Source organism: Lonchura striata, chromosome 8 (assembly GCF_046129695.1).
Source record: "Lonchura striata isolate bLonStr1 chromosome 8, bLonStr1.mat, whole genome shotgun sequence".
NCBI classification, from domain to species: Eukaryota; Metazoa; Chordata; class Aves; order Passeriformes; family Estrildidae; genus Lonchura; species Lonchura striata.
In genome coordinates, this window is record NC_134610.1 from 34,396,997 (window position 1) to 34,410,875 (window position 13,879).

Genomic DNA, 13,879 nt, shown 5'->3' on the forward strand with positions numbered 1-13,879 from the left:
TATAATATCTTGGCTCAAACAACACTTTAAGGCAGGTTTCACCTGTGTACGTGGGAGCCCTTACAACAGGGTTGTTTTTCCTGCGTGTTTTTATGAGTCATCAAACCTGTGATTACTGCACAAAAGCTGTTAATTTACAAGTCGAGATTTCCAGGAGCACAATCCAGAACTTGCTTTTCTTTCTGTAATTGATGTAATTGTTTGTTTTTGTTCTAAGTTCCCAGCCAGGGTAACTGGTGAAATATTTTGGAAGCTGAAGATCCTTTTTTAACAGTGAAGATCAAAGATCAACTTCCAGCAACAAAAACCACAGCAAAATGGTGTCTGCTGATTCAGACGTTTTATTCTGCTTTCCTTAGATGCTGCCAGAAGTCCTCCACCTGCACAATCAGAAGGTGCCCACCAAAGGCACTGGCAATGCAAGGAATCACTAAATGCAGCACCACAAAAAACACAGCCATGGAAAAGAGTTTGCAGAACACGTGTGTGGCATGTGTGAATTTCCCTTGTTCCCATGAAGAGCACGACTGGTTTCCTGGTCCCCTGCATTCAAACAGCAAGTCAAATATACATTTACACAGCAGTCAGGCTTCTCAGAGACCTAAAGTTGAGCTTTTTGGGGTTAAAACCACCAGACCCCCTTCGGTGCTGCACACCCAGCTAGGCATTCTAGCCATGGGGAGTATCTAGCCCTCGGCATTTAAGGAAACCAAACCATTTATTTAAACTCTTTAACAAGATCTCAGAGCCATTTTATTAACAGGCCCTTTGGCTGTACATCTACTACAGGCAGCAGAAGTGATCTGACACATCACTAGACTGCAACTTACTTCTGTTGAGGCATTTTAAATTTAAGGTGTGATCCCAAACTCTTTTAAAGTTTGCTGTGTTTTCAGGTTGGTTTTGATGGAAGGATATGCATGTCAAAAAATCTGAGAGTTCAAATAAGCTCCCACGAGATCTTCTTTCTGCTTCACCATGACTTGCCACTCCTCAGCTTTTGCTGCATTTAAATTGGTATCACTCTGCCATTATAAAATGAAGTCTGAATTCAATTTCCCCTTACCTGCTCATCAGGGAGAGCAGAGCTAGTAAACCTTACCCTTTGTTTGTTTACTTGAATTCGTATTTTCACATAAGACATTTACTCTGACATGCAAACACGAACTGCAAGGATTTCCTCAATGATTACTTCCTCCAGCATATGTGCAGACATAAAAACAGATGTGTTAAAAATCCAGATAATGCATAAATGTGAGAGTTGATTTAAACACATTTCAAAAACTTAATAGAGAGAACTCTTGGAATTTCAGCTGTCCTGAGCATCAGCACTTCAGAATTCAGGACTGTCTGAATTCTAATCCATCTCAAACACATCAAATGTTTCCTCCTTTCATGGCATTCTCAGCAATTTGGAGAAAACAAGCTCAGCAATGAAGGAGGCTGAAGAATTGCTCTAATTGTCCATTTCCTACCATGCCTAGAAAAGCTGAGCTCAGACTCTTGCTGTAAATAAAAAGAAGGGCACCTTCAACTTAGACATCTGAGAGCTCCTGCCACTGGTTTAGAGAACTGGCAGACTGTGTCTTGGAGTCACTTCACACATTCATTTGGAGAACAGGACTGAATCCAAACTGGGACTGCTGGACCTCACCCAGTGCAAGTTGAAGTATCCTTGATTTTTATTTCAAGTGTCATCTTCAGTGGACTTGGCTTCCCCAAAGAGAAAACTCTGTCCAGGTGCAATTCCATTACTTACTCCTAGTTAAGCAGTTCCCTGAGTGGCTGTCCTGATTACATGCAGTGAAGCACAACACTGTGTGAGCCATGGAAATACTTATTAACAGGGTATTTTGTACCACAGGTCATCAGGTATTTTTCCCCAGAAGGGAACTCCCTTCATTTCAGGCTTTTTGACCCATCTAAGCCTGACACAATCATACATCATGCTGTTCACACCCAGTGTTCCTGCTGCTTGGAGCCTGGATGGTATTTTCTTTTCCAAGTTGCCTCTGTAAAATGAAGTGGTTAGTTGATACATGCCAATTCATTAATTATATAATCAGTATATTCAGTAGTACCTTACAAAAGTTCAATACAGTTTACCCAGAAAATTACACTTGGAGCTCATCCTACCTTAATGGATAATCATCCCCTGAAAGGAAATTTGGGGTTGTGAAAATTGCAGTAACAACTGGGCTTTTTTTTTTTTTTTTTCCCAGAAACAATCCAGAAATATTGCAGTTTATCAGCTTTCTTTGAGATTGAAAGGTGGGGTTTTAACTGCACAGATATGAGGCAGTAAAGCCATTCCATGCCAGATGAATTCTCAAAAGTCTCAGTCACTGGAAACAAACAAAACTGATTTTACAATGGTGTAAGTGCATTATCTCTGGGCAGGAGAAAACCTTTTTTTGTGGAGGTCACCAGCTGTTGTCATGGATAAGGTCAGAGAACTCTACCCAAGGACTACTGAGCTAACAGGTGAGAGGAACTAACTCACGTGAGAAGAACAAAGTTGAACTGGAGCAGAGTGTGTTTGCAATATTCTTTCATTTGGAATTGAAACTTTCTTCCTAAAAATACACCTAAGCTTTAGAGGCAGCACAGTGATTCTGCCCTCAAATCCCTTCAGGGCCACACGGTGTTGCTGGAGCTCCCCTGACTTCTCTGGTCATGGCTTAGAAGGAAAAGAGAATTTTGGTGAGGAGCAGTGCCCTCTCTTCAAAAAGCTGTGTGACAAAATATGTTTGTATGGTGAGGGGAAGTGTCCAGTGAGACCTCCCATTCGTGTCCTGCCCAGCAAGGAAGCAGGCTGTCACTTGCTGCTGTGTAATTAGCATTTTATTCCTGTGGAAGTGTTCAGTTTTGGCTGGCTCTGCAAGAAGAGCTTTCCAACTCTCTTGAATTAAGTGGGATAGCTGTCCCACGTGCCTCAGATCTGCTCCAAACTGGCTGCAAGTAGCTGATGCTTATCACAGGGATACAAGGGCAGGAGCACTGTTGCTGCACCCAAGGAATTCCCTGTCTGAGAGTTCTCCTGGTCAAAGCAAGATCATTAACAGGGCTGGATAATCACCCACCTGTTAGGAGAAACAGTCATTACACTTGAATAAGGGAGGAGAATGGTGCTAGCAAACATCACTAAAGCAGTCCTCTGCAAATGCCAAGATACAATTTGTGGCAAAACACAGGAAACAGAGGTGAGACAGATGCTGCCTTGGTGACAATTGGTGGGGATGACTGTAAATGTCACTAATAACCTATTTTATCAAGGAGCCTGGCTGATAGAGAGCAGCACTGCAGGAATGAGACCATACCACAGTGGGAAACACTGCTCTGCAGCAGCTCAGCCCATTTGGATGGGTATCCCAGCTGTACTGAGAGGGCACTGCTGTAATTCCAGCACTTGATCTGGCAGCCAGGAGAGCAGATGTGAGGGATGAAGCAGAATTAAGTTTTCTCTCTACCTTTCAGCCATGAGCCAAACAGCAAGCAGTGCTCTCTCCACAACCTATTTCAGTGAAGAATCATGACAAAGGGGAATTTAAATACTACTTTCTAAGGGAAGGGTATGAAATCAGAGAACTCAGCCTTGAAGGAGGAAAGGAGAGAGTAACTGACTTCCCTTCTCTCTATGGGCATATTGAGTCCCTGACAATGTTGGCAAGAAGATGGACAATGTGCAAACCCCAGACATCTTGGGCAGTCAGTAATAGCTTCATTAACATAATCACATGCCACCAAGTCTCTAGGAGCACTAAAAAAGAACAGTAAGCCATGCTTACCCAGACTTGGGGGGAAGAGAGCATTGTTTTAAGGTAAATAATAATAAAATAATAAAATACCTAAGAATAGACACATCAACTCTTTAATAAAGAAGATAAAGATTTCCACAGGGAAATTAGTGTCATGGAAGAGGGATGGTTCCTCATCTGGGAGATGGGAGCATCATGGCCTTTGTGTATGTAACTGGGGGAGACACTTTGGCCCTTTTACTTGTATTTTCTCTAGGGATGGGCACACTGTGGAACATTCTTTCACCTCATCAGAAGGAGAAAACAGAAAGGAGGGACAACAAAGCCCAAGGATTAAAAGGACAACAACACTTGGCATAAGGGAACCCTGTGTCAGCAACAGCTGCCAGTGAGGACTGCCAAGGTCAGCTAGAACTGCCTAATGCCCTTCCTATTTGTGCATGAACTAGAATGTCACATTTTCAGCACAAGACATAAAAACCTCCCTTCTCAATCCAGGCAAATAAAATTAAGCAACCACTCGCAAAATACGAATGCCTATGGAGAAGTGGAATGGCATGGAAAACCGTCTGCTCTCTTCCTGGTCTAGGAGAAGCACAGCTGGGCCACAAACACTAGAAACAACTGGAACAGTTAGAACTGTTAGGAAAGAGGAGGGAATAGGGAGAAGTGCTTCCCTCTGGAGGCCAGGAGAGCTGCAAGGCACTTCCTGTGCTGGGCAGACAGTAAATCCATCATACATCTGTGGTTTTGTCAGATTAGATCAGCACTGGCACCTTCTCCATCTATGAAAGCCAGGACCAGAGCTCCTGGAGTGAGCTTGTCTTCAAATATCATTTCTTCTTACCCTCTTCTTCCACAGTAGCAGCATTTTTCTTATTGCATAACTGATTTAAATGGTCTGGGGGGAGACAAATGGGTAACAGATCCTGGCTGTGTCTCTGTGATCTCCCTCTCATTTCCCTAATGGCTCTATTGTAATTAGATTTGCAAAACCAGCAAAAGGTCTCATTTTGAATGGCAACAGCTGTTGACATCAAGATTACATTGAATAATTTACTGGTTTAATTTTAGCTGCTAAACAATAAGAGCCTCTTGTTGAAGATTATTTCACTGGCTGGTGATTTCTCCTTTTCCCATTGCTGCCTCTTCCTCTCTTTGTATGTTGGACACTCTGAATTGCCCCATGGAAAAGGCAGGAATAACTTATGTGGCCTGTGAAAAACTAGAGGTGTGCATGTGACTATTGCTGTTGTGTTGTACAGGTTCTTAATTCTGGCTCTGATCCGTGGGCTGTATTATTCCAAGTGTAACAAATTCCAAGTGTAGCAAATTATTATAGGCACTTCAATGGTACTTCAGAAACTGATGCTCAGTCTCAGGCTCCTGTACAAAATCTGGTTTCAAACCCTGTGCATCAGTACCTGTAGGAAAAGGAGAGCAGTAACACTTCTGTCTCACAGTAGTGCTGCAGGCTTAGTTCACCAATACCAAGTAGCAATACTAAAAAAAAAGTCATTTTACAGGCCTGAAATTAAGTGAAAGAGCAGCATTTGCTACAAACCAGTGTAGAAGGAAAGCTGAGAGCATTGCTGTGGAAAGTTCTTCTCTGTGGTCTTCAAAAGGGTTTTTTTGTGAGAAACTGCTGGGCGTTCATGACTAAACCTGAACGTCATGAGAGACCTGAAAATCAAAGGTTAAATTCCTACTGCACACTCTCTTTTCAGGAATGGGACAAGTGGTTTACTAAGCCAAACTAGCTATAAAGCACCCTGTGCTGGGAGCAGCACGTGGATTGGATGGCTCCCTGCAGAGCTGGCACTCACCCTTGGGTGCAGTTGGGATGACACGGATGGCACTCCCGATCCTCGTCGGCGTACTTGAAAATGAAGCTGTTGGCCCCCTGCAAGCCATCAGGACATTTTTCCACACAATTTGGACCATCCTTAAAATGGAAACACTTTGTGCAGTGGTCAGGTCCCTGGAGAGCATGGAGGAAAGAAATGCAGTGCATTGAAGTTACTCTGTCCTTTGCACCAGCACACACTCAGCAGCACCTGCAGCAGCTTCTCCTCCCAAGGATCACTGAATCCCCTGCACGGTTCCAGCCTCTGTCAGGGAGCTGCAGACAGATAAATCCTGCTGCTTTTGCCTACTAGCTTCTTCTGTAGAGTGCAAGACTAAATGCCAGCTTCTAGATGAGCTTCTTAATATTATTGGTGTGCTTAGTGCAGTGAAGTCAGCGCCCACTTTAATGCTGAGAAATTTTCTGCTGCACTACTCAGCACTGAGCCACCTTTGCAAAGCCTTCCGTGGGGTCTCCTACCTCTGCACCCCAAAACTACTTTCCACAAGCATTCTCCAAATGGCATCTGGTCACAGCAAGAAAGGAGGACTACAAGGTCCTGCATTCTACAAGATAAATGTCTACAAAGTCCTCCTTCTTCATAATACGTACCAAGACCACATTGTTAAGAACAACAAACCAAGACTCCTGGACAATGTAAAAGTAAAACTTTAAAGCTGTGATGATAAGCAAGTGTATAACTAAATCTGGTGTCCAGGCTGAGCATTGGCCTAGGATTTTATGTCCATAAGGCCTGCTACAAATCCAAATTTCCCCGACAGGCTGAACACTTGAAACATTAGCTTCTTGCCTTATGGCTGTATTGCAGAAAAACACAGTATTGTAAGAAAAAATTATGATGTCTTTCTTTTTTTCATTCAGTAAGTAAGTCACAGAAATAAGGAAATAAATTAAAGGTTATATTTTATCAATTACAAAGAGTTTAAAATACAACTCCTCAATTCCAGCATATTTGTGACTTTTAATCTTGGCAATACACAGGAAACTAGAAGAAAGAGACAACTACCTTCAAAATGAGCCATGATCTTTGAAAGAAAAGTTACTGGCCATTATAAAGGTGAGAAAGAGTTAACCATCATTTAGGATGCATGAAAAACGTTATCTATCAAAAGAACCTAAAGGCTATCTAAATACAAAAAACCTCCCAGCATATTGTTCAAACTGAGGGACTGAGACAAATTCCCAGACTTTTATTTTTTTCGGCGGGGGGTTGGGGGGGTGGGGGGTGTAATAAGAATGAAAATAGGGATAAAAGGGGGCACTCAAATCCCAACTGCATGCTGTCTGTAAAACTTGTGTGCCTCTGTACCACTAAAGCATTAAGACAACTTGAAAAAAAAAGGAGATCTTTCAAAATCACTTTCTTAAGGAGGCAGATCCAAGGCAGATCCCAGCATCAACTTAGCACGAGCAGAATTCCTTCCCTACATACAGAATATGTGCGTTTTCTGTTTTTCTGGCTTTGTTTCACCAATTTGCAGTAGCTGCTTTCCAGTCTGTAAGCAGGAAAACCCTGTCCTTCAGCACATTTTTTGCAAGTTACCCTGAACCACAACAAAGCAAACCAAAGCAAAGCCCTACAAACACAGCAGGCTCTGTCCTTACCGGCCCGTAGCAGGTGATCATGTTTTCCTCCATCTTCTCACACTGGGGATCACACTCCACACACACCGAGCCATTGGCAAACTCTCGGAATTCCCTGAGGAAATATTTCCCAGGCAGGTTAGGAGAAATCTGACTCCAGGACAAAACAGAGCTCACCTGGCTGGAAGTGATCTCACGGACACTGAGGCCACCACCCCATCCACAGCCAGGTGAAGCAGAAACACCTTCCTCACCAACATAAAACTATATACTTATTTATAGCTATTTATATATTACATATATTTATAGTTATATGATAGCTATTTATTTATAGTTATATGATAGCCCTCAGGCCTTCCTCTCATTCAGAAATAGACTTCATTAACAGGACAAAACTGCTGGCTTCTTGATTTTCACCTACAGGATCATGGCTCAGATTCAGGAAGCCACTGGCCACATGTGAGCACTGATGACAGAGTTGCCCTTGCTGCAGGTAGGGCTCTATGAACACATGTTTTTAAAGCCCATGCTCCAAAAGGCTCATAATGTTTCCAGCAATAATGCTGGACTGAGGTCTCAATCTATAAAATGTCCAGACAAATCCTTTTACTCATTTATTTCATGGATCCACAAGAAACTACCACTCAAGAGACTTTTTTTTTTTTTTTAAACACTTTTAAAGGGGAAAAAAGGTAGTGATGGCGGGTTGAATTTCTTCCTTCAAACATTTCAATTGCCAGTTATCCCCCACCACAAACCTCCAGCACTCTCCCAGCACAATCCATCCCACCTTCTTCTAGGCTAAGAAGAATTCACATCTGAGCAAATTGTTTCTCTCCCACTAAAGACAGACTGCATCTTTGTAGTAGGTTTAGAGTGGACCAAGCCAAGCTTTGAATGGGGATCCCATCTTGCTGCATTAACCAATTACAATATTTGCATTAACCAGCTGCAGATGTGCTGCACACTCATGTTAGAGGGCTTCAGAACCTTTATTCAGGTAAAAGGTGAAGATCCTGAGCTCAGGTGGTGCCTGCTCACCCTCCATTCCTCTACAACTATTAGGATTGCTGAGGACATCAGGATGGAGCTGAAGAAAACCTCACTTGAGTGCTGCAGGGGAGCTCACCCTTCCCTGGCTCTGGGAGTGGATTTTTCCTGCTGAGGACTAAAAGAGATGTCAAATACAGCTTGACCCCCACTCTGTTACTGCCCTACAACATCAACATGCAGAGCTCTCCCACAAACAAAAAAAGTTCTTCCTTAGCCCAGGTTATAAATATTTTCACATACTTAGGACAGAAATGACAGAACCAACTTATTCCAGTGCCCTGACAACACAGCTGGGGTCTGCAACTCTCCTTACTGGGCAGGGGTGAAGGGGGAGAAGAGGAGCTTTTAAGCACATAAAACTGTGCTCTGAAAAAGTAATTTCTGCAAGCCTTTTCCAGCTGGAAAGATGAGAATATTTTCATGCATTTGTGAGAGTTCATTTGGTTCAGTTCAGCTTTATCTTTCTGTCAGAAGGCAGATTCAACCACCTTGTGTTGTGGAGGTATTCCTCCAGTATAAACAGCAACAGGAAAAGGGGCAAGAACTCCTGTTGGGTTTCTAAATTTGTATTTCTGTGTACAATTAATTACACGGCGCATTATGAAAAAGGGAGTTTTTCTCCTTTGGGGTCCTTATTTAGAGAATTTCTTAATCAGATGCCTAAATCCAACTCATCTGAAAGAACTTAATTGTATGGTTCTCAATAAGGGTATCAAGCAGGGGAAAATGATGAGGGTTTTCCTGTAACTTTTCACCTAAATCAAATTCTCCACATTACCAGCAATGCAAAAGGTGCAGGGTGATGATGCTGCATGAAAACTTTGGTCAGCAGAAAACCAGGGAAAGTTGTGAGAACCCCGGGTTTGGTTTGGGGTCTCGTATGGTGGTAAAGTCTCTCCTCCAGCCCGTGCTTCCAATGAAAAACTGCGCAGGCTCTTGCTGTTGGGTCTCAAGGCAGTTTATTGTGAGTTATCTAAAAGATTTTCTTCTCAGGCTGCTGCTGTATGGTCAGCAGCCCAGACAGAGGCACACACACACACTGACATCCTCTCTATCTGCTGTCTTCTTCTTCTCTCTCCCCGCCCAGGGCTGCTGCTATCTTTTATAAGATATATTACGTATTACATGTTTACAATAATTCCCCAATACCTACTACCTATATTACCAAGTGCTTTTCTACTCTAAACCAATCTGTGAGTGCCAACATCACCAAGAACATGGAGGCAAGGAAGAAGAAGGAGGAAGAACAGGGTCAGCCCACTTTCCTCCATCTTAGAACTTCCGACCCCCATGTACAAAGGAAAACCCCCCCTCTACATGTGCTAAAACCCCCCTGTACAATACTAAAAAAATTTTCCCTCTATTTTGTAATTACTTTTACTATACTATCTAACCCTTTGTGACTGCTTGTTCCACCTTCAAAGTTGGTAACTCATTCCATGGCTCAAACTCAAAATCACAGCTGTTTCCAGCTGCCTGCCAGGGTCTAAAATGCTTCTGACCAAGGCCTGGAACCGCTAAAAATGTCTGAGAGACATTTTGAGTTCCCAGAGAAAGTGTTCCACACAAGTTGAGATTAAGAAATCCTTAAATCTTACCCCTCAAGAATGCTAATGAGCAGCTTTGGGGAGAGGCCCAAGGGGAGAGTCTTACCCGTCGTAGAGGTTGCAGGAGTCGATGCAGGTCCTGCCCCGGAGGAAGCGCTTGCAGGACAGGCACTGGTCTGGCCCTGGCCCCCAGCAGCCGTCGCTGGAGCACAGCTCGTTGCACACCATGCCATCAGCAGCTGCAGAGACAGGGGAGCTGTCAGGAGGGCACTCAGCCCCCCGAGAGCAGGGAGAACGTGCCAGCAGCACTGGGAAATGCAACTTGGAGCCAAATGCGGTGGCCTCGGCTCAGGGAAGAAATGATGAGGTCTGCTCCAGATCAGAAGGCTGGAGGATCTGCTTTATTAAACTATACTGTACCTACCTATCTAACTCAAACTTGTGACTCTCTGCTGAGAGCCCGAGCCACAGCTGGATCCATTGGTCACTGACCCCAAACACCCTTCACCAGAACCCAACCCAGCCATCACTGCAGGTAAACAATCTCCACACCACATTCCTCAGGTAAACAATTTCCACATGGGGAAAGCAAAGGAGCAGAGATAAAGATTGTTTTCTCTTCTTCTCTCTGTGCTTCTCCTGAGAAACAGAATTCTGTCTCTCTCTCCAAGAATGCAAATGTCACAGTACCCGGGGTGTCCCCATTTCCCAGGAGCAGGTGAGACATGAAGTTTAGGGTTCACTTAGGTTAGAAATCCATTTCAGATTTAAGTGAAGTCTGCTGTTTCCAATTGTTTAACTTGTTTAGTCTAACTTACTGCGATCGTGAAAAACCTGTAACTTACAAAATTATCTCGAGCAAAATAAAAAGAATGTAAACTTGTAAACTTCCAAACAGGAAGAAGATAAGAGTCCCTTAGACCTTGAAACAGAAAGCAAACCAAAACTGAAACTACAAGAAAAAGACAACTAAAGAGCTCTCTCTGTACAAGAAAAGAATAAATTGTAATGTGAAATTAGCAAATAAATATAAAATAATAGAAATTAAAAATAAATAAATATTATATTTATATAAAATATATACATATAGAATATATTTATAGAATCACAGAATAATGAGGTTGGAAGAGACCTCTAAGATCATCAAGTCCAACATATGCCCTAACACCACAACTAAACTATAGCACTGAGTGCCAAGTCCAGTCTTTTTTAAACACATCCAGAGATGGTGATTCCAACACCTCCCTGGGAAGACAATTCCAGTATTTTATTATTCTTTCAGTGAAAATTTTTTTCCTAATATCCAACCTAAACCTTCCCTGACATAGCTATATTTATTATAGATTAAAATATTTAATATATTTATTTTAATAACATATATAATTATATATTTATTCTTTATGTTTCTATTTATATAAAATATCATATGAATATATATTGTATTTTATGTAAAATTATATAAATTATATAAATAATAGAAATATATATAAACCTATTGTGAAACTTAATACATATACAACAAATTAAGAGACAAAAAAATAAACTAGACCCCCAGAGGGCACACACATTCTTTAAAGAACTATCCCTGAATGCACCCAGCACTAAATAAAAATATATGCCTAATTCATAACTTCTACAGGTTTTTTATAAAAAGTTTTTTCCACAAATCACAGGACAGAAAAAAAGGCCTCAAATCACAAGTGTGCCACAACACAAATACACAGAGCACTCAGCTGGAGTGCTGTACACACTCCTGGTGTGCTCCTTTCAGGAAAAACTGAGCAGGAAAAAGATTTAAGAAAGTGCTGCAAGGGTGATCAAAACCAGAGAAGAGCTGCTGAACCAGGAATAACCAGAGAGGTGGGGGAGAAAGGACACGATGAAAGCTTCTAAAATCCTGCATGGCAAGGAGGAGGTGAGTAAGCATGAAACAATTGTTCACTGCTTCTTCCCAGTCCCTCATGGGCATTCAAAGAGACAGGAATCCAATTGGGTTAAAATCTGAGATTTTTCTTCATGGAAAGTTAAGATCAACCTGTGAAATTCCCTGACACATGACACGGTAAATGCCAAAAATTTAAAGGATTCAAAAAATCAACTGTCTGAATCCACTAAAGTTCTATTAAGCTAAAATATAAAATACTACCTATGAATTGAGGACTCCCTGAAATAAAACTTATGGATCACAGGAAAATAAGTGAAGAAATACACCATTAATTGTGATTTTAAAATTATTTACTGCAAAAGCACCTGAAGAGCCAAAAAGCCTTTGTATTAAAACCCTTAAGCCCACACGAAAATATACAATGAACTAAGGGTTAGAGGGAAAGTTTGTTTCAATCAGTGTAAGTCTGTATTTCTATTGTATATAAATCATTCTCTGGGTAAATATCTAGATGATGTGACAGATGGAGAAAATGATCAAAGAGCAAAAGGAAACACATTTTCTTGAGCATCTGAAGGAGATCTGCATGCACTTTCAACCTAACCCTGGCATGTGAAAGGACAGAAATTATTTGAATTTATTTTTGCACAATGCAGTGATTTACACGAATGGATTACACACTGGACTGAGGAAATTAAACCCAGCAAGGACCTGAAATATCAGAGATGGCAACAATACTGACACTTGCTTTTTAAGCCATCAGGAACAACTTAAGAGGAATAATAAATGAAAAGGAGATGTGCTGCTTGAGTTCTACCTCCCTCTCCAATACTTCCTTACTCAATACACCACAAATAACCTCAGGCATGAGAAGCCTGAACACGTTTTATCAAGGTTGGGATTTAGTTTTTTTTTCCTTTCTATACCACATATGATTTTTAATGCTGATGTCCAAAAGGCATTCAGAAGTATCTTTTTGGTTTTTCTTTTGCCTCAAAGCTCAAACCAAATATGGTACAGCCAAATACAAAGTTATTTCATTTCAGAGTCATTCCAGGTGCTCAGTGTGCTTTAAAGTTATTAATTATCACAGATTCCAGCACAGCAAGAGGGACTCAGGGGGCCATTTCAGAGAGATGCTTTGTCCTCCTTCCCTGAGCTCTGCTGCTGTAGTCAAATGAGCCAGACCAGAACAGACACAAAATTCAGCTTCTCATTACTGCCCTGACTTCCTTTTAAGCAGAGAAACATTTTTAGAATAACTATCAGATGTCAGTAGTTCCACTATGCTGCCACTGCCTGAACCTGCAAAAAAGCCCCAAAAAAACAAAACAAAAACAAACAAAAAAACCCCCAAAACAAAAAAAACCACAAACCAACAAAAACCATAAACCCAGAAACTATCCTAGTCACAATTAGACAAACTTTTTATATAGTTTCATATAGTTTTTATTTTCTAATCAATTACTCATTTTAAATCTTTGTCATGCAACAAAGAAAAACTGAACCTGGTTTGGAGATCCATTTCTTTCTTATTTTTAATTTTAAGAATATTGCTGGCTCTTCTGATTTTGTTTTTCGATATTCATGACAGAAAGGCAGTTCCCTGTTTGCTTTCTCACCTTCGTTGTAACCTGAAATTACTACTAAAGATTTCCTTTCTTTTCACTCTTTCCACCCTTCAAACTACTCTGGGATCAGAATTTATCAGTATTTCAATAAAATATCTGTCAGAACAACAAGAGATATTATTACAAGATAGCTCCAAAAATACAGTGAGTAACTGTATACAAATAAAAAGAGAGTTTTCAGTAAAGAAAATCATTATTACCCCATTGAAATGTAGCCAACACAGTGCCCATAGTCTTATGAAAAAGGCAACAGAAACAAAAAAATTATGATTTCCTCCTGAAATGGTTTCATAAAAGAATCTTGGCAAGGAGGGAGTGGTTGTTTTGACAACTTATAAAAACTCATTTCTCTCGCCTTTCTCTTCTTTAATTGTGGGGATGGCTAAAGGAACATTTCAACTTTTGAGACATTATTTGGCAATTCCATGGGCTGAGCATGTTCTGCAGCTCCAGCACCTCCCATGGCCTTGTATGTAAAGAAAAAACAGTAATGTTCTTGGCAGGAACTAGATTTTGTCAGGAGTTTTAGGAGAAAGGCTCATTCTTTATTACTG

At 41.2% G+C, this 13,879-nt stretch overlaps 1 protein-coding gene across 1 annotated transcript in view; it reads right to left on the reverse strand.

Annotated features, from left to right (window-relative positions):
• The window catches only part of ERBB4 (erb-b2 receptor tyrosine kinase 4), a 595,862-nt gene that overhangs the window by 141,130 nt on the left and 440,853 nt on the right, over nt 1-13,879 (reverse strand). Inside the window, exons 13-15 of the mRNA XM_031505345.2 lie at nt 9,916-10,048; nt 7,231-7,324; nt 5,585-5,739 (exon numbers count right to left, since the gene is read on the reverse strand). Of these exons, the coding sequence (XP_031361205.1) occupies nt 5,585-5,739; nt 7,231-7,324; nt 9,916-10,048 (382 nt within the window). The remainder of the gene's footprint in view (nt 1-5,584; nt 5,740-7,230; nt 7,325-9,915; nt 10,049-13,879) is intronic.